Raw genomic sequence first — 21,159 nt, forward strand, 5'->3', positions numbered from 1 at the left:
TTAGTCAAGATAAAACTAACTTCACATTGTGATATATTTTGTTTTCATGCACTACTGTATATTTTGGTTTTATCTATACTTTATTACTTCATTTAAACTACATGGAATTATTATGTTACTGATTTAAAGATGAAGAGATTGAATAATTAAAAAATCAAACAAAAAGAATTTTCCCTTTGTTCTTGCAGGTAAGATACACTGTCATAAGGAAAGGGCCAATACACCACTCCTATCACACCCATAAGATTTGCCTATATACCAGATTTAATTTAAGAGGGGAAATTTGATTATGATCCATTTGTTTGGTTTTGTGTTTGATAAGTTCCAACCTGCCTTCCTTTTTACATTGGTTACATTTTTCTCTTCTTTGAATAAAATAAATAAAAATGGCTGAGGGTAAGAGAGGATGTGGTATACACCACTTCTTTAGGGCGATGACCCTTAACTGCAGGAAAAGGGTCTTACATAATAGCAAAAATTTTGATTTTATTTTTATCGAATAATTTAGAGCAAAAAAAAAAATTTCCTATGAATTATTTTAATGATATAGCTTGGCAAAAATAGAAAAATGCATTCCTGTGGTTTTTAGTTTTTATGGTAATGTTCATAATTTTCTTTATCCCTAATCCATTGGTTGTAAAATCTAAAAGGACTTAAGATCCACCAACAACTAGATTCAGTTCCTGACTAGTGGAATACTGAGTTTAACAAAACGCGTGATTAAGTGGAAGAACAGGGTGCAAGAGAGGTGGAAAGAACTCATTTCTCATATAAAACCATTAAGAAAAACCTAATATTAAAACGATAGTGATCATAATGATTGTGTGGTCTCCATTTATTTGGTTATGATGAATGATGATTTACTTCATTAACCCTTTTACCCCCAAAGGACGTACTGGTACGTTTCACAAAACTCATCCCTTTACCCCCATGGACGTACCGGTACGTCCTTGCAAAAAACTGCTATTTACATTTTTTTTTCATAATTTTGATAATTTTTTTTGAGAAACTTCAGGCATTTTCCAAGAGAATGAGACCAACCTGACCTCTCTATGATGAAAATTAAGGCTGTTAGAGCAATTTTTAAAAAATATACTGCAAAATGTGCTTGAAAAAAAAATAACCCCTGGAGGTTAAGGGCTGGAAAGTTCCAAATAGCCTGGGGGTAAAAGGGATAATAAAATAATAGATAGCCATTTGCTACATTTTGACATAATGAGATGATTGTTGATTACTCTTTGTTTTTAGATTCTCTGGCTGAAGCAGAAGAAAGCGAGTTAGAAGATGACATGGAAGGTATGAGTTTGGATGCAGCATCCAGATTGCTTGACCCAAGGGACCTCCAGGATGTACTGAATCGTATCCCAGATCATGAATTGAATCAGCTCTTTGATGCTCCAGGTTTGTGTTTTGATATCTATTTTTATATTGTTTTTATTTTACCCATACCCTGTTAAAGAGGATATGGCTGGGGATATCAGAAATATTTTTGAGCAGTTTCCTTTTTTGCATTTACTTTATTATTGCACAATGTATTTTGTTACTGTCATCAATTGTTTCTCTAAAAGATGTCAGTTTTGCTTATTTGATTATGTATTTGACCACAGACAAGTAGAGTCAAGACTAAAATTCCACTCTTCAACTGATATTTTCATGTATTATATTGGATTACTTACAGCCCTTGATCTTTTCGGGGTTTAGGTAACAGAAAACTTTGTAATATTTAGTGCCCTAGGGTCAGTGAACTCATAGCACTCTACTAACTTTCCACTGCCTACGTGCAGTCAACCAACACCTTAATAATGCACTACTATGCATTAATTTCATGTTGTCTGCCAAGTGTACTGTAGATTATTTTTCAGTAATAAACTTCTAGATAGACTATGTCTAAATTTCACTCTACAGTAGTACCCTGCCCTACGTCAGACTATTGGCCTATTATTATTATTATTATTATTATTATTAAATGCTAAGCTACAACCCTAGTTGGAAAAGCAGGATGCTATAAGCCCAGGGGCCCCAAGAGGGAAAATAGCCCAGTGAGGAAAGGAAATAAGGAAAAATAGATCATTTTAGGAATAGTAACAATATTAAAATAAATATTTCCTATTTAAACTATAAAAACTTTAACAGAACAAGAGGAAGAGAAACTAGATAGAAAAGTGTGCCCAATTGTACCCTCAAGCAAGAGAACTCTAACCCAAGGCAGTGTAAGACCATGGTACAGAGGCTATGGCACTACCCAAGAATAGAGAACAATGGTTTGATTTTGGAGTGTCCTTCTCCTAGAAGAGCTGCTTACCATGGCTAAAGAGTCTCTTCTACCCTTACCAAGAGGAAAGTAGCCACTGAACAATTACAGTGCAGTAGTTAACCCCTTGCGTGAAGAAAAATTGTCTAGTAATCACAGTGTTGTCAGGTGTATGAGGAGAGAGGAGAATCTGTAAAGGATAGGCCAGACTATTCGGTGTCTGTGTAGGCAAAGGGAAAGAACCGTAACCAGAGAGAAGGGTCCTATGTAGTACTGTCTGGCCAGTCAAAGGACCCCATAACTCTCTAGCGGTAGTATCTCAACGGGCGGCTGGTGCCCAGGCCAACCTACTACCTGTATAAAGGGACTTGAATGTTCCCTATACACATTCTGAACTCATAACAAGAATTTTAGTAATAACCGTTTTTATTTCTATGTATAAATATACATAGAAATAAAAATATGAACCTAATGTTCATATTGCTTCTTTTCAGGAAGCTCAGTTTAATCAATATTTGTTCCAACACAGAGACTTACCTCGAACTACTTTCTTAGGAGGTACCTGGAATCTCCTCTCAACCGACCAGAGTTTTGTGTAGTCTACCCTACTTCCATTTTCTATGAGGACTAACCCAGTCGTAAGGAGAACGTGCCCTGAGGCTAGTCCTGAGCCAGGTCGCGTGTTAGCTTGGGTCTCGCTCCTCAGTAAGTTCTCTGGTCACGTTGTGATACCATCCCGTCGCTCTCCATTCTCTGTGCGACCCTTTGTGTCCCTGACTCGTGTGTTCCACGTGGTTCCCGCGTGGTATCTCTGTGCTTTCCCAAGTGTATTCCTTATCCTTTCCCTGCGTTCCTGTGTCTTGCGGTATTGTGTTGTGATGGAGCAGACCCGCCGTTGTCCTGGGCCTAGAGCCGGGAAGTCGTGTGGAGCGTTTTTATCCAAGCCGGAGGTTGACTCGCATTCCCTTTGCTCTTCCTGTAGGGGTAAAGTGTGCTCGCCGGCAGATACGTGCCCGGAGTGTGTGTCTTGGAGTGAGGTCCAGTGGGTTCGTTTTAGTACGAAGAAGAAGTAGTCCACTAAACGATCCCCCAGGAAGGTGAGCATCTCTTCGCCCTTGACATCGCCCGGTGGGAGGTCTGACGATGTTTCTGTTCCTTCTTCCCCTACCCAGAGTAGGGGACAAGGTAAGTCCGTTGTGGGGAAGCTGCCGATTGCTCTTCCCCAGGAGTCTAATCTTCGTGATGTGGGGGTTGCTGAATCTTCGCAGGCAAGTGGGGGCCCTGACAGTGCTTTTACTGGGGGTCTTGGAGACTCTGCCCTTGTGCATGGGGGGCACGTCTCCTCCGATGACCCCCATGTGGAGTAATAATGTCCCTGTCTCTTCGCCCGCTTCATGGGCCTGCGTTTCAGGTACCTTGGCAGCTGATGGCACCCAAGATAAGTTAGACTCGACAGTAGCGGAGCCCTTCGGATGGAAGCTCCCGAAAACTCCAGGTAGGTCCCCGTTGAGGATGGAAGATGGCCTGGATTCCTGGTTCCCCAGCGTGGTGCGGCCGACCTCCCTTCCAGCCCCTCTGTCGGCGGTTCCTGACATGTTTTTGCAACCTTCGACCTCCGGGACGCAGCAGTTCACGAAGGCCTCAGTTACCCATGCGCCTGCCCGTCGGTCGGGTTATGCAGAATCGTTGGAGTCTTCAGCGGCCGGCTCATTGTTCTCTTCGGAGGGAGAAGCGAGGAGGCGGCGCCGTCGGAGGAGGGAGAGATCCAGGAGCAGGCGCTCCCGTTCGAGGTCGAGGTTTAGTAGAAGACGTTCCAAGTCCCCGAGGATGAAGTACAGGAGGAGTAGGTCCCCCAAAGGATAATGGGTCTTCGTCCCCCGCAGGAGGGTCGAGGACTTCACTGCTTTCCCGTGTTCTCCGAGTCGGCGGTCCAGAGACGGTTCTCCACGGAGGCCCTCTGCCAGCCATAAGTTTGACCCTTGTAAGGACCAGAGCAAGAAGACCTCTTCAGATAGGCGTAAGACCGCGAAACTTCCAACTCAACCCGCACAGCGGAGGGAGTAGCGTTTTCGGACGGGCAGCCTCGTCGAGTCAGCACAGTTGACTCGACCAATGGACTCGCAGGGACGGCTTCCTCCGTCGGGCAAGCCCACGGAAGTCTCACCCTCTTTGTCCAAGGACATGTTACGGACGGAAGTCCTCGCCGACACGGCGGTACCCGTCCCAAGACTCAGGTCTAGTGCGGAGATGCCCGTCGGCACAGACCATTTCCACCACAGGGAGGTGCCCGTTGGGTCAGAACCCCAGCGACAGACGGGGGTGCCTGTCAGACCATCACCTCAGCTTCAGACGGAGGGAGTTGTTGGCGACGGTGAAGGTTCCCCAACCAAGGATTCGGCCTATCGGAAGGTGATAGGCCTCATACGGAGGCATCACAGGATCGAGGAGCCTGTTCCCTCCGACGAAGATGCCTGGCGTTCCAGCCTCAATCGTCTTATGGAGGCCCCCGTGCAGCAGAAACCCTCTCTAGCGCTGCCTGTGGCCAGGGACTTGGTTCTGGGGCATATGCACATGGACAAGGTTGTGCCGAGCAATGCCGAAGTCCCCAAATCCCAGAGTTCCTCAAAATTACTCCAAGGACTAAGGTCCCAGAGCAGGTTTTATGTGCCAGAGGGGCAGCGACCGGGAGCCTGCAAAATGGACACCTCCCTTGAAGTGTTGGGTCAAGGTGCATCGGAGGACAGAGCCGCGTCAGCCCCGATTTTTTTCTCACAGTCAGGGGCTACGATGATGGAGGAGATGTCCAAGGACTTAGTCCACGTCGCCTCCTGGTTGGACTGGTGGGCGTCTACTCTGGTAGGTGTCCAAGCCACCTACGACTTGACAGACCCGATGAATCAGGCCCTCCTGAAGGAGCTCATCATCTCCGGAGGAAAGACTTTGAAATTCCTGACATTCCAGTCTCTTGCCCTGTCAGCCAACTGGGTTCTTAGGAGAAGGGATACGGTCCTAGCCAAGCTGTCCCGGAAAATCCCTGACAGAGAAGCAAGGGCTTTGAGGAGCCTGCCTGTGTGGGGTAACTCTGTTTCCTTTGAAACAAATGGAAGAGATAATGGAGAAGGTCATGAAGAGGAAGGAAGTGAGTGGACCCAGACCTCACTCCGTGAGGAGACCCACATACAGGAGGACAACGTCGGATGGACCCTCTACTTCTCGAGCCTCTCCTAGCCAGACGAGGAGAGACGCTCCATCTACCTCTTGGGCTCAATCACCGCAGCCACCCCGTAGAGGAGCTCCAGCGGCGTCTGCCTCTTTTAGGACGGCCAACTCAGCGTCCAGGAGAGGGCGTTCAGGCCGTTCCTCCAGAAGGAGATAGAGTGGGAGGCCCCCTACTCCTGCCCAAGCCTCAGGTTGTGGGATGCCTCAGACATTTTTGGCAAGCATGGAAGGCCCACGGTGCGGAACCCTGGACAGTATCCGTACTGAAGGAAGGGTACAGACTACCATTCCTAGCAGAACCTCCGCCTCTGATTCCAGCCAGCCTGGCGGAGTGGCTAGCACCCAAGGACCCCTTGAAGAGGGCGACCCTTCAGGAGGAAGTATCCGCGATGTTGGAAAAAGGTGTGGTGGAAGTGGTTCTACATCTGGGCCCGGGCTTCTTCGGTTGTCTCTTTCTGGTGGAGAAAGCGAGGGGGCGTTGGAGACCGGTGATAGACCTGTCAGCCCTCAACAAGTTTGTGTGCAAGACCGACTTCAAAATGGACACCCCGAAGTCGGTCCTGCAGTCCTTGAGGGAAGGGGACTTCATGATGTCCATAGACCTCAAGGACGCGTATTTTCAAATCCCTATCCACCCCTCAAGCAGGAAGTTTCTCCGGGTGAAGTGGTGTTCCCAGATCCTGCAGTTCAAGACCCTCTGCGTAGGATTGTCAACAGCTCCCCAGGTATTCACGAGTCTTCACGACAGTCTCTGTGTGGGCTCACGAGCGGGGTATTCGCCTCATTCGATACCTGGACGACTGGTTACTCCTTTCCTCCTCAGAGGAAGTTTTGAAAGAGCAGGGTGTAAAACTAATACAATTCTGCAAAGTTCTGGGTATCACGATCAACCTGTAGAAATTGAATCTGTCTCCCTCCACCAGGATGACTTACTTGGGGATGGTGCTGGACTCCTATCTAGTGAGAGCCTTTCCTAGTGTCATTAGAGAAACTGGTTCCCAAGGGAGGCTCAGACTCAGGAGCGTCCAATGGAACCTGAAGGGGCTCTGGAGCCAAGTGGACTCACCCTACAAGTTAATTCCCGTCCTTCCGGAGTGGTGGCTATGTCGGCCGAATACCCTCAAGGGGATGCCCTTCGCAACCGAGCTTCCCCCCCCCCCCCCCCCCCGAAATGCTTCTCTTCACAGACGCCTCCAAAGAGGGGTGGGGAGCACATCTCCTCAACGAGTCAGCGAGAGGATCTTGGACGGACGAAGAGAAAGATCAACACATCAACTTCCTAGAGATGAAGGCAGTCCGAGAAGCGTGCCTACAGTTCGTAGATCTTCTGAGGGGAAACACAGTGGCGTTGATGCGCGACAACACCACTGTAGTATCGTACATAAAGAAATACGGCGGTCTAAAATCGAAGGAGTTGTGCGATCTCGCGTTGGAGATCCTGGATTGGGCCGAGTCAGAACAAATCGTGATTTCAGCAAGGTTCATTCCAGGCAAAAGGAATGTCCTAGCCGACGGACTCAGCAGGATGGGCAAAGTAGTGGGTACCGAGTGGTCTCTTCTCCCAGGAGTGGCCAAGCTCATCATTCAGAAATGGGGCTCGACGGTGATGGATCTCTTTGCAACCAGACTGAACGCACAGCTCCCCGTATTTCGTTCTCCTGTCCCAGACCCAAAAGCGGCGTTGGAGGATGCTTTTCAACACAAATGGGACAACCTCGACGTGTACGCTTTTCCCCCCTTCGCATTGATCAGGCAAGTGCTCAACAGAGTACGGGCAGCTCGAAACTCAAGGATGACTTTGGTAGCGCCCTGGTGGCCGGAGAGAGAGTGGTTCGCGGATCTAAGAGATCTAGCATGTCTTCCCCCGTGGCTTCTGCTCGACAGACCGGACCTACTACGGCAACCACACTTCCAAAGGTTCCACGACAATCCTCGGTCTCTTCGCCTTCACGCTTGGAGACTATAGAGCGGCTCCTGAGGAAGGAAGGATATTCGGCAGGAACAGCGGAAAAGATGTCGCGTTATCTGAGACGATCTTCAGCAGCGATCTACCAGGCAAAATGGGCTACTTTCACGAAATGGTGTGCCTCAAAGAACATCAAACCTCTAAAAGCCTCGGTTCCGGATATTGCGGATTTCCTCGTGCATCTCAGAGACAGGGTGGGCATGTCAATACCGGCCATCAAAGGAGTCCGTGCAGCCTTGAGCCAAGTTTTCCTTCTGAAGGGCATTGATCTGGGCTCCTCTAGGCATATCTCTATGCTCATCAGGAGCTTCGAACAAGCGTGCCCTCCGCAAGCCTCCAGGGTACCGCAGTGGGACGTGGCAAGAGTATTGAAAATGCTAAGTGAACCACCGTTTGAACCCCTGAAGGACATAGTGGACAGGGATCTCACTCTCAAGACGGTCTTCTTGTTGGCCTTGGCTTCAGCTAAGAGAGTGGGAGAAATCCATGGGTTGTCCTATGAAATCTCTCATTCGAAGGTGTGGCGGGAGCTCTCCTTCAAGTTCGTCCCTTTTGTAGCGAAAACACAGAATCCAGCGGTCCGGGACCCTAAGTTCGAGGGCTTCTCAATGCCGGCTATTCCTCGGATAGGGAATCCAGAAGATTTGAAGTTGTGCCCTGTCCGAGCCGTGAGGAAATACCTTGAGAGGACGGCTCACCTCCGCCCTGGTATCAAAAATCTTTTTTCCTCTACGGGTGCAACAAAGAAGCAGGTATCTAAGAATACCATCTCCTTTTGGCTAAGACAGGTGATTGTCAGGGCCTATAGCAATGCGGGTCTTCCCCTGACAAGTAATCCCAGGCCCCATGACATTAGGGGTCTAAGTACATCTCTGGCTTTTGAGAGGAACATGGCGGTGGCCCAGATCCTTAGAGCAGGCACCTGGTCGGACCAGTCGACCTTCACAGCGCATTACCTCAAGGATTGCTCAAGGAAATCTTTAGACGGTTTCTCTATTGGGACAGTCATCTCCGTGCTCCAAGCGATTTAACGGTGAAGCCCCAGGTACAGTCGTGGGTAGCAAGACCAAGAGACACAGGTTTGTTCCCTTTCACCCTTGTCCCTTTTTCCTTTCCCTACTCGGAGATAGCCCCAGATACAACCCGCTAAAGACACGTCTTCACAACTTCACCACAGGACTCAGCATCATGGAATTTTTTAAAGGGTAAGTACTTAGACACTAACATGAGCTCTTTGTGTAGTTTTTCCCTATGTTTCGTTTTCCGGATTTCTTAGAACCTAGGTCCCACCTAGGTTCCTGGATGCCTGATTAGCTTGGTCTAGAGTTCAGGAAGACACTCCCACCTCCTAAAGTGTAAGTCTCCTAAGAAAGTAGTTCGAGGTAAGTCTCTCTGTTGGAACAAATCACAAAATTTAAGTAATTTGTTTTTTTCATAACATACTTACCGAGAACTACTTTCGGGTAATGGCCCTCCCTTCCTTCCCCGAGTGCCTTACTGACCCTTAAGACATTTTGTACCATCCAGGAACTTACTGAGGAGCGAGACCCAAGCTAACACGCGACATGGCTCGGGACTAGCCTCAGGGCACGTTCTCCTTACGACTGGGTTAGTCCTCATAGAACACGGAAGTAGGGTAGACTACACAAAACTCTGGTCAGTTGAGAGGAGATTCCAGGTACCTCCTAAGATAGTAGTTCTCGGTAAGTATATTAGGAAAAATACAAATTACTTAAAATTTGTGATTTACCTGTAAAAAGTTTTTATTTTTCTTTCACTTTGATAAATACATGCCCTTAACAAAGGAATGGAACCTTATAGCGTAAGAGGTAAGAGGCCCAGAGCTGCCACGCTGAATACTCTCTCTCAATTTTTTCCGTCGATCGGCCACGATCACACGTTCTTCAGATTGTTTACATACTGGGTATCAAGATGTCTTACCCTGGCTTTTTTAGCAATTATTGTCTGAAATGTGCACAAGAAATATTTGAGAGATCATGATCTGAATTCCTTTTGTTTATCCTGTTGGAGCAATTCTATGATTTTGATATTTATTGTTTGCCGATGATACTGTACTGGTTGCAGACGCGGAAGAGAAGCTTGGCCGATTAGTGACAGAATTTGGAAGGGTGTGTGAGAGAAGGAAGTTGAGAGTTAATGTGGGTAAGAGTAAGGTTATGAGATGTACGAGAAGGGAAGGTGGTGCAAGGTTGAATATCATGTTGAATGGAGAGTTACTTGAAGAAGTAGATCGGTTTAAGTACTTGGGGTCTGTTGTTGCAGCAAATGGTGGAGTGGAAGCAGATGTACGTCAGAGAGTGAATGAAGGATACAAAGTGGTGGGGGTGGTAAAGAATAGGGGGTTGGGCATGAATGTAAAGAGAGTTCTGTAGGGGAAGTGGTTGTACCAACTGTGATGTATGGATCGGAGTTGTGGTGAATGAAAGTGGCGGAGAGACAGAAATTGAATTTGTTTGAAATGAAGTGTCTCAGAAGTATGGCTGGTGTATCTCGAGTAGATAGGGTTAGGAACGAAGTAGTGAGTGTGAGAATGGGTGTAAGGAATGATTTAGCAGCTAGAGTGGATATGAATGTGTTGAGGTGGTTTGGCCATGTTGAGAGAATGGAAAATGGCTGTCTACTATAGAATGTGATGAATGCAAGAGTTGATGGGAGCAGTACAAGAGTAAAGCCAGGGTTTGGGTGGATGGATGAAGTGAAGAAAGCTGTGGGTGATAGGAGGATAGATGTGAGAGAGGCAAGAGAGCATGCTAGAAATAGGAATGAATGGCGAGCGATTCTGACAGTTCCGGTAGGCCCTGCTGCTTCCTCCGGTCGCCTTGGATGACCGCTGAGGTAGCAGCAGTAGAGGATTCAGCTTATGAAGCTTCATCTGTGGTGGATAACAGGGAAGGGTGGGTTGTGGCACCCTAGCAGTATCAGCCGAACTCGGTTAAGTCCTTGTCAGGCTGGGAGGAACGTAGAGAGGAAAAGTCCCCCTTTTTTTCATTTGTTTAATGTCCGCTACCCCCCAAAATTGGGGGAAGTGCCTTGGTATATGTATGTATATTATTTGATTGGTAGCAATTCAGTATAAAGCTAAGTTATGTTAAATATTTTTTATTCTGACCTGGCTTCCATGGTCCCTCCTATCAAGGAAATGCATCTCTGCACTGTATTTAGCAAATAAATTCCAGGAAGTTTTATGGAAATAGACAAATTAACTACGATTAGTTGTTAATGTATATACCAGAATTTATACGAGTTCCCACTTTCTCCCGACTCACAGTGGCTGAGAGATTTATGTACATTTACTTATATTTTGGAAAATTAGAAATCAAATAGTGGCAGCCTGGGAAGAGATGCTGTTTACTCTCTTGGTCAGTTCACCAGTGCCTCTTTCCAGAAGGAGCAAGGATTTTACGTAAATCATGGAAAATTATTTTTTAATTTGTCAATTTGGCTGAAGCACTTCATTTTAGATTGGATAGCACTTTAATTTTTATCAAGTACTGTACAGTATTGAAATATTGTAATTCATTTCAATCTAAAAGTTATTTTTTCATTCCTACACCAATACAAACCCTGGTCCTTTAATAGAAATATGCTTTCAGTTTGGCTGTTAAAATTTATAGCAAGGTGTCGGTAGTTACTGGCAGGTGGTTGCCAAGCTATGCCCTCCCCTCCCAGCCAGTACACTGAGTAACACTTGTTTACAGCCACCAGAGAATACAGACATACTCCCCATGCCATCAAAGGGCTGTTTTAATTTTTTCGTTTATTTTTCTCCAATTCATTATTAGCAGTTCATTATGTATGAGGGAATTTAAGGAAGATGAAAAGTTTTGCAGTTTTGCCAATAAGTGTAGCTGACTGAGTTTCTCTGTAACCTACCGATATATTAATTTTTCATTCCTGTTGCTGTTTATTCCTTCGCTAGTGTTTATTAATGGTACTGATGTCATCGTTAATTAGGAATGAAAGGTCGTTGCACACCCTCGATAGAAGAACTTCAAGTCTTTTTTCACCTCTGCTGCACATTCATCTCTTAGCGCTAAAATTGGATCCACTAAAATTGGATCCACGCATTCATTAGACTTGGAGCACATTGCAGGTTGGAAGAAAAAAGGACACCATCTCTCTTTTCCCCTATTTTTTGACTGCTGGGGAAGTTTACTTACTTTGATGGCTGCTTGTCCAGTCCTATACAGCAGGAGAACTCTCTCTACAGGACCTCCGCTGTCATTTTACCTTGTTTGTTCAGAGTATTTATCGTTTCAGATCACGTATTGTTCGTTTACTGTTAAATCGTCAATGTTGTATGATTTTTGAAATATGAAAGTCTTCCGTTTCGTCTTGAAAGCCTTAATGTCTTCAATCATTTGAATGTTTTGTGGAAGCTTATTATATAGTCTCGGGGCCGCATATTTAAAGGCTCTAAAGCCTAAAGTAGACATATATCTAGGTTCCAACAGTTTGAAGCCATCTGTAATTATTCTCGTGTTGACACGATTAGTTGGCAGCACAATATGTAGCAATTCTCTTAAGTATTTTGGATGCCCGATTTTGATAACCTGGTGGGTTATTGTACATATTTTAAATTCAATTCTCGCTTTACTGTAATCAGCAGCCAGTGTAAATCGATTAGTATAGGGGTGATCCTTTCACTAGGTAGGACACCTTTTATCAGTCTTGCTCCTCTGTCTATTATGTTTTGTAATTTCTTAAGTTGCACTTTTGGTAAATTGTAATAGATTTCCAGTAATCAATCCTGGTAATAACACAGTTTATCACAAGTTTCTTTACAAATTTTCGTCCAGGTACTTTTTTATAAACACAATTTGTTCCAACACGAATACTTACCTCGAACTACTTTCTTAGGAGTTACCTGTAATCTCTCTACCGACCAGAGTTTTGTGTAGGATACCCTAAAACCCGTTTTCTATGAAGGGCTACCTCGGGCATTAGAGAATGTGCCCCGAGGGTAGCTTTGCGCTAGGTCGAGGTCCGCTTGGGTCGCCAACGCCAGTAAGTTCTCTGGTCGCGACGTGTCACCACGTCGCTCTCGTTCTCTCTCGACCCTTTGTGTGCACCGCGTGTGTCCCACGTGTTTACCGCGTGGTAACCTGTACTTATCCCTTGTGTTCCTGTGTGTTCACTTCCGCCCTTGTGCTTCCCTAGTGTATTCCTTGATTCCCTGCGTTCCTGTGTCTTGTGTTGTGCGTTATGGAGCAAATCCGCCGTTGTCCTGGGCCTAGAGCCGGTAAATCGTGTGGAGCGTTCCTCTCCATTCCTGAAGTGGACCCTCACTCCCTTTGCTCTTCCTGTAGCGGCAAAGTTTGTTCGTCTTCGGATACGTGCCCCGAGGGTGTTGGTTGGAGTGATATTCAGTGGGTGCGTTACGGCACGAAGAAGAGAAAATCGTCGAAGCGTTCACCCAGGAAAGCTAGTGTTTCTTCGCCGCTACCGTCGCCCAGTGAACGGTCCGACGGGGCTTCTGTCTCGCCTTCCCCTACCCAGAGTAGGGGCCGAGGTAAGTCCATCGTGGGGAAAGAACCGAGCGTTCTTCCCCAGGAATCTGGTGAATGTGAAGTGGGGATTGCGGGACCTCGGGCTAGTGAGGAGCCCGGTAGTGCTGTGTCAGGGTGCTCTGGAGACTCGGCCCTTGTGCTTGGGGGGCACGTTTCCTCCGATGACCCCTTGTGGGGTAGCAACATTGTTTCTGTGTCTTCGCCCCCTTCGTGGGCCTGTGTTTCAGGTTCTTCGGCAGGCGACGACAACCAGGGTAAATTAGGTTCCGCAGGGAGTGATGCCTTCGGATGGAAGCTTCCTAAGACACCGGGTAGGTCCCCTATGCGAATGGAAGAGGGCCTGGATTCCTGGTTCCCTAGTGTTGGGCGCCAAACGTCGTTCCCAACCCCTCTCACGGAACTTCCTGAAGAATTCCTGCAACCCTCTAGCTCAGGTACGCAACGAGTCGCGAAGACCCCCGCGGTCCCCGCTCCCGCCCGCCGTACGGTAAGTACAGTGACGTCGGGCTCTTCAGAGGAGTCTTTCTCGTCGGGTGAAGAAGCCAGGAGGAAACATCGACGTCGGAGGGAGCGGTCCAGGAGCAGACATTCCCGCTCAAGATCGCGTTCCAGATACAGCAGGAGACGCTCCCGTTCTCCACAAAGAAAACACAGGAGGAGTAGATCACCCGATGGCGATTGGGTTTTCGTACCCCGTAAGGCGGAGATACAGTGTTCCCCGGACCGGCGGTCCAAGGATTTCTCGCCAAGGAGACCGTCCTCCAAGCACGGTTATGACCCTCGCAGGGAGATTCGCGAGAAGGCCTCTGCAGGCAGGCATAAGACCGCAAAGCCTCTGGTTCACCCCGCCCAGCGGGGGGGAACCGCGCTTCCTCACGGGCAGCCTGGCCGAACCAGCCCAGCTGGTGCGGCCCTCGGACCGAAAGGAATGGTTCCCGCTGTCGGGTCAGCCCACGGGATCCGCGTCCTCGTCCCCCAGGGAACATGAGCGGACACTAGTCCTCGCTGGGTCGGCGATGCCTGTCCTAACCCCCGCCCCTGGTGCGGAAGCCTCCGCTGGGGAGGACCAGTACCTCGGCAGGGGACTGCCTGTTGTGTCATGAACAAGGCGCCCGGTGGGAGTGCCCGGTGACCCGGCTCCCCGGGCTCAAGCCGAGGCTTCGGCCGACGGTAGAGAGGGTTCCCCGACGGTAGAGAGGGTTCCCCGACGGTAGAGAGGGTTCCCCAATGGAGGACTCGGCCTATAGAAGAGTGATTGGCCTTATCAGGAGGCATCACAAAATAGAAGAACCGGCAGCTACCGACGAGGACTATTGGAGGTCCAGCCTTATCCTGTTGATGCAGGCCCCTACCCAGCCTAAGACCTCCCTGGCTCTTCTTCTAGCCCGGGATCTCGTCCTGGGACAGGAGAACGTGGATAGAGTGGTGGCAAGTAATGCCGAAGCCCCCCAAGACTCAGAGTTCTTCTAAGTTGCTCCAGGGGCTCAAAACGCAGGGCAAGGTCTATGTACCAGAAGGACAGCGGCCGGAAGCCTGCAAAGTAGAACCTTCTCTTGACATCCTGGGCCAGGGCGTCTCGGAGGACAAAGCCTCTTCAGCCCCAGTTTGTTTTTCTCCATCGGAGGCTGCAATGATGGAGGAAATGTCGAGGGACCTGGTGCACGTCTCCTCTTGGCTAGACTGGTGGGCTTCCACCTTAGTAGGGGTGCAAGCTACGTTTGATCCTACAGACCCGGAACAGCAAAGCCTCCTGAGGGAACTTATCACCTCCGGGGCAAGACGCTTAAGTTCCTGACGTACCAATCTCTCGCCCTGACAGCGAATTGGGTACACCGCAAGAGAGACACCATCCTGGCGAAGGTGTCCCGAAAGGTCCCAGACAGGGAGGCGCGGGCCATGAGGAGCCTTCCCTTGTGGGGTGACTCCTTGTTCCTCTTGAAGGACTTAGAATCCATTATGGAGACGGTGTCTAAAAGAAAAGAATTAAGCACCCCCAGGCCTACGCCGACAAGGAGACCGCCCTACAAGAGGTCAGTCTCAGACAGTGCCGCGACGTCTCAGGCCTCTCCTAGCATGACGAAGAGAGAAGCTCCTTCTTCCTCCTGGACCTCAGCACCTCAGCCCCCCCGTAGGGGAGCCCCAGCAGCTTCAGCCTCCTTTAGGACAGGTTATTCTGCCTCCAGGAGAGGCCGTTCATGCTGCTCCTCCAGGAGGAGATAGAGTGGGAGGCCCCCTATCCCTGCCCAAGCCTCAGGTTGGGGGATGCCTCAGACTATATTGGCAAGCATGGAAAGCTCACGGAGCGGAGCCCTGGACAGTGTCCGTACTGAAGGAGGGCTACAGGTTACCGTTCTTAGCAGAACCACCCCCTCTAATTCTGGCCATCCGGTCAGAGTGGCTGGTCCCCAAGGATCCGTTGAAGAGGACTACCCTTCAAGAGGAGGTGTCCTCCATGTTGGAGAAGGGCGCCATGGAGGAGATTCTACACCCGGGCCCGGGTTTCTACAGTCGTCTGTTCCTGGTAGAAAAAGCGACGGGGTGGTGGATGCCGGTTATAGATCTGTCGGCTCTCAACAAATTCATAAAGAAGACAGACTTCAAAATGGACACTCTAAAGTCAGTCCTACTGTCCTTGAGGGAGAAAGATTACATGATGACCATAGACCTCAAGGACGCCTACTTCCAAATTCCGGTCCACCTCTCGAGTCGAAAGTTTTTCCGGGCCGGGTGAAATGGGGCACCCAGATCCTGCAATTCAAGATCCTTTGCTTCGGATTGTCAACAGCGCCCCAGGTATTCACGAGAGTCTTCACGAAAGTCTCAGTGTGGGCTCACGAACGAGGCATTCGCCTCATCCGATACCTGGACGACTGGTTGCTTCTTTCCTCCTCGAAGGACCTCTTGAAGGAGCAAGGGATGAAACTTCTCCGGTTTTGCAAGGATCTGGGTATCGTGATCAACCCGGAAAAATCAAACCTATCCCCCTCCACCAGAATGACCTACTTGGGGATGACGCTAGATAACCTTCGGGGAAAAGCTTTTCCTTCAGAAGACAGAATAAACAATCTGATGGAGATCATTCGCCCGTTCCTATTGGGGCGCCCCAGGAGAGCGAAGGACTGGCAAAGACTAATAGGGCATCTGGTGTCGTTGGAAAAACTGGTTCCCCAGGGGAGAATCAGACTCAGAGCCGTCCAATGGAACCTGAAGAACCTCTGGTGCCAACTGGACTCGCAACAAGTACTAATCCCAGTCCTACCAAACACGAGGCCCTCCCTGGAATGGTGGCATTGCCGGTCGAACTCGCTCAAGGGGATGCCCTTCACGAACGACCCTCCCGAGTTACTTCTGTTCACAGACACCTCCAACCAGGGATAGGGAGGCCATCTCCTCGACGAGACAGCGAGAGGAACCTGGATGGACGGGGAAAGGGACCTACACATCAATGTCCTAGAGTTGAATCCAGTCCAGAAAGCTTGCCTACACTTCGCAGATCTACTGAGGGGAAACACCGTGGCGTTGATGTGCGACAACTCCACAGTGGTAGCGTACATAAAGAAGCAAGGAGGTTTGAAGACAAGGGAATTGTGTAACCTCGCCATAAAGATTCTAGATTGGGCAGAAACGAACCAGGTTGTGTTATTAGCAAGGTTCATCCCCGGGAAAAAGAATGTGCTGGCCGACGGTCTCAGCAGGGTGGGCCAAATAGTAGGGACAGAATGGTCCCTCCTTCCAGAAGTAGCCAAGCTCATCATCCAACGTTGGGGTTCCCCGGTGATGGACCTCTTTGCAACCAAACTGAACGCTCAACTTCCCGTGTATTGTTCTCCTGTACCAGACCCGAAGGCAGCCTTGGAGGATGCCTTTCAGCACAGGTGGGACAACCTAGACGTGTACGCTTTTCCCCCCTTCACGTTGATAGGGCAAGTACTCAACAGAGTAAGGATGACTTTAGTAGCGCCCTGGTGGCCGGAGATAGTGGTTCGCAGACCTAAAAGACCTGGCGAGTCAACCTCCGTGGCCACTCCCCGACAGGTCAGATCTTCTACACCAACCACATTTTCTCAGATTTCACGACAACCCTCAGTCTCTGCGTCTTCACGCCTGGATACTATCGAGCGACTCCTGAAGAAGAAAGGGTATTCATCAGCTACTGCTAAGAGGATGTCGCCATACCTGAGAAGGTCTTCGGCTGCGGTCTACCAAGCTAAGTGGGCCTCTTTCACGAAGTGGTGCGCTTCAAGGCGCATTAAACCCCTCAAAGCCTCGGTCCCAGACATAGCGGATTTTCTGGTATATCTCAGAGACAAAATGGGAATGTCAATCCCAGCCATAAAAGGGGTACGGGCCGCCTTGGGCCAAGTCTTCCTCCTGAAGGGCACCGACCTGGGTTCCTCTAGGCACATCTCGATGCTTGTCAGGAGCTTCGAGCAGTCCTGCCCCCCACAAGCAGTTAGGGTGCCTCAGTGGGACTTAGCTAGGGTCCTGAAGATGTTAAGTGGCCCCCCTTCGAACCTTTGAAAGATATCGTAGACAGGGATCTCACTCTCAAGACAGTCTTCTTGCTAGCCTTGGCTTCCACTAAGAGAGTAGGGGAGATCCATGGGCTGTCTTATGACGTCTCTCATTCGAGGGGGTGGAAAGAAATATCTTTCAAGTTCGTTCGTTCCTTTTGTGGCGAAGACCCAGAACCCAGCGGTCTGGGATCCTAGATTCGAAGGTTTCTCTATACCAGCCATCCCTAAGACGGGTAATGCTGAGGATTTGAAATTGTGCCCGGTCCATGCCATTAGAAAATACCTTGAAAGAACGGCTCATCTCCGACCAGGCATCAAGAGCCTCTTCGTCTCCTCGGGTGTTACTAAGAAACAAGTATTCAAGAACACCATTTCCTTCTGTTTGAGACAAGTTATTACCAGGGCCTACAAGGAAGAAGATCTGGCCGTGCCATGCGTCCCCAAACCCCATGACATCAGGGGTTTGAGCACGTCCTTAGCCTTTGAGAAAAACATGGCAGTGGGTCAGATCCTTCGGGCAGGTACCTGGTCTAACCAGTCGACTTTTACTACCCATTACCTCAAGGACTACTCGAGGAAGTCCTTAGACGGGTTCTCCATTGGGACAGTCATCTCCGCTCTCCAAGTGATTTAACAGGAAAAGCCCCAGGCTCAATCGTGGATAGCAAACCGGGAGACACAGGTTGGTTTCCTTTCATCCTGTTCCCCGTTTTTTTTTTCCCCTATCCTCATTGGAGATAACCCTCTTGTACCATTGGATAAGACGTTCTCCGCAACTACGTTACTGAATGCAACGTCAGAAGAAGTTTTTCAAAGGGTGAGTACTTAGACACTAATGTGAGCTCTTTGTGTAGTTACCTTATCGTCCGTTTTTCTAGTATGTACCGTTATACCTAGGCCTCTTGGCCTCCGCTTACTGGGTCTGTAGGTCAGAAAAGCACTCCCGCCTCCTAAAGTGTAAGTCTCCTAAGAAAGTAGTTCGAGGTAAGTATTCGTGTTGGAACAAATAAAAAATGTTAAGTAATTTTTATTTTTCCTAACATACCTACCGAGAACTACTTTCGGGTAATGGCCCTCCCTTCCTTCCCCGAGTGCCTCTTTGCCCTTGCGAGTATTGTGCTACATCCAAAGAAGTTACTGGCGTTGGCGACCCAAGTGGACCTCGACCTAGCGCAAAGCTACTCTCGGGGCACATTCTTTAATGCCCGAGGTAGCCCTTCATAGAAAACGGTTTTTAGGGTATCCTACACAAAACTCTGGTCGGTAGAGAGGAGATTACAGGTAACTCCTAAGAAAGTAGCTCTCGGTAAGTATGTTAGGAAAAATAAAAATTACCTAAAATTTTTGATATTTCTTAGATGATAACCAGCCGTTTTTATTACATTATTTATTTGGGCATTCAGAGACAGGTTACAGTCAAGAAATACACCTAAATCTCGAACTTTACTAGATATCAGCACCGAGTCATTATTTATGTTCATTTGAATATCACCCAAGTTTCTCACGCTGTTTCTCTTACCCACCACCATGAATTCAGTTTTGTTCTCATTTAATTTTAGTTGTTTAAATGTCATCCATTCTCTAACACTATCAGGGATTCGGTTTAGAGTTTCAGTAGTGTCATGTATATCATTTATGGAGGAGTAAAATTGTGTGTCATCTGCAAATACTTTGAACTTCACGCCATGCCTTTGTAGTATTTTCGATAGACCAATAGTATAAATGTAGAATAAGATTGGTCCAAGTACACTCCCCTGGGGTAACCCTCTGTTTATGGGTTCATATGATGAATAAGAGTATTCAATTTTTACAAGTAATTTCTACCAACTAAGTAGTCTTTTAGGTATTCGAAGGCTTGATCGTCAACGCCGATGGACCATAGATCATTTAGTAGTAGTTCATGCACAACTGTATCAAAAGCAGCACTGAGATCGAGCAGTATTAAGATACCACATTTATTTTCATCCATCATTTGTAGCATATCATTTACAACAGAGCAGATGGCTGTCTCTGTAGAGTATAGTTTTCTGTAAGCAGATTGGTTACCAGGCAGAGCTTCTATTACTTCTAAGTGACTGACTAGTTGTTCAAGAATTACATATTCAAGCACTTTTGAGACAGGATAGATTTGAAATATGTCTATATGAGCTCAATTCCTGGTAGTCCAGTGCATTTTTCAGAACTGGTGTGACTATAGCCATTTTTTCAGATTTAGAAAACTTACATTCATCAATGCTTGCATTTGCTATTCTCATGATTATTTCGGCTTGATTAGAAAAGTCTCTCTCTCCAATTACTTCAGATATTGGCATAGGATCGATCGCACGATTTGTTTTCTTTGCTCTCTTGATGATTCTGGTGATGTCATCTTGTTTTATGTTGTTAAATCTTATTAATTTTGTCTGTGTGCCTGGTGTATCATTAATCTGAGTTGAGTATTTACAAATGACTTGGTTACATTTTCAATTTTGTTTTTAAAGAATACTAGAAAATTATTTGCTAATTCCTTGTCACTGTATCCATCAGGTAGCTTTTTTCCTTTTACATTTCCCTTTATACCATTCAGGAGACGATATAACTTATTTATGTCTGTTGCTGCTTCGAGGATCTTTCTCTTATAGTATTCACTTTTTTCCATCTTAGTAGGTAGTTATATTGACACGCAGCAGTTTTGTTTTCTTCCCAAGTACTTTCAGTTTTTAACCTATTCCACTTTCTTTACATATTTTTTCCCTTCTTTTTTACCTTCTTTTTTACCAAAGTCTCTCCATCAAACCAAGGAGATTGGTCGTTTACAGTTATAGTCTTTTCCATCGGTGGGCACATGGTATCATATTCACTTTTACTCACTTTATAATAAGTGGTCGTGAGACAGTTAGCACACTTAGCTCCTAACGGATGTTGGTCATCATGATCACAGGGAATGTTGATTGCATCATTTATTTTCTTTGTAACTTCTTCAATGAGATGCCTTCTAACATCTCCATGAATCATAGACGCTTATGCTTTTCTGCCTGTCTTTCTCTGTATCTCCGATTCCTCAGCAGTCGATGGAACACATTGAGATTTCAGAAGGACTCTGATCGCTTCCTAGCAGCCACAGGTCAAATGGTATCCAGATTAACTGTTTATCTCTTCCTTTATAAGGGAAGCTTTGTAGTTTCTGCGGTAAAGATAACACTCAGACCTGAACTATTCCAAGAGAATTTACTAGACTTTGAGAGAGGAGGTGGGGAAGTCTATCTTTACCTCCTAAGAGCTAAAGCAGCTTTGAGCTTTTCCACAATTTCTCAGATCTTATAATTTGACCTTCTTAAACTGCGGCTAGCCCTGGCCAAACGAGTAGGAAATGTGCATGTATTTTCCTGTGTCACTATGCATTTTGCAAGATAGAAGATCTCCATCTCCTTGGTCCAGCAATTTGTGGCAAGGACCTAGAATCCAACCAACCTTCCTCTCCACACTACTAGGGCGACTAGCTTGGGAAAAATGACATTCTGAATCTTCTTGCTCTTGGGGGAGATAACATAAATCTTCCTTCAGTACAAAAGGAACGAGAGGTCCTGAATTGCTGTTTCGTTTTGACTTCATAGTGAACAATTGGGCACACACTCCAAGTGGACTACTTCAGATGCAATTACATGCCTAGCTATCAGGAAGAACCTGTTAGTGGTG

At 47.4% G+C, this 21,159-nt stretch overlaps 1 protein-coding gene across 5 annotated transcripts in view; it reads left to right on the forward strand.

Moving 5' to 3' along the window:
- Nucleotides 1–21,159, forward strand: part of LOC137629622 (streptococcal hemagglutinin-like) — a 127,430-nt gene that overhangs the window by 91,288 nt on the left and 14,983 nt on the right. For all 5 annotated transcript variants that reach the window (XM_068361126.1, XM_068361124.1, XM_068361125.1 and 2 more), the window contains exon 10: nucleotides 1,249–1,401. In XM_068361126.1, coding sequence (XP_068217227.1) covers nucleotides 1,249–1,401 — 153 coding nt within the window. The remainder of the gene's footprint in view (nucleotides 1–1,248; nucleotides 1,402–21,159) is intronic.

This window comes from Palaemon carinicauda, chromosome 37 (genome assembly GCF_036898095.1).
Source record: "Palaemon carinicauda isolate YSFRI2023 chromosome 37, ASM3689809v2, whole genome shotgun sequence".
Classification (NCBI taxonomy): Eukaryota; Metazoa; Arthropoda; class Malacostraca; order Decapoda; family Palaemonidae; genus Palaemon; species Palaemon carinicauda.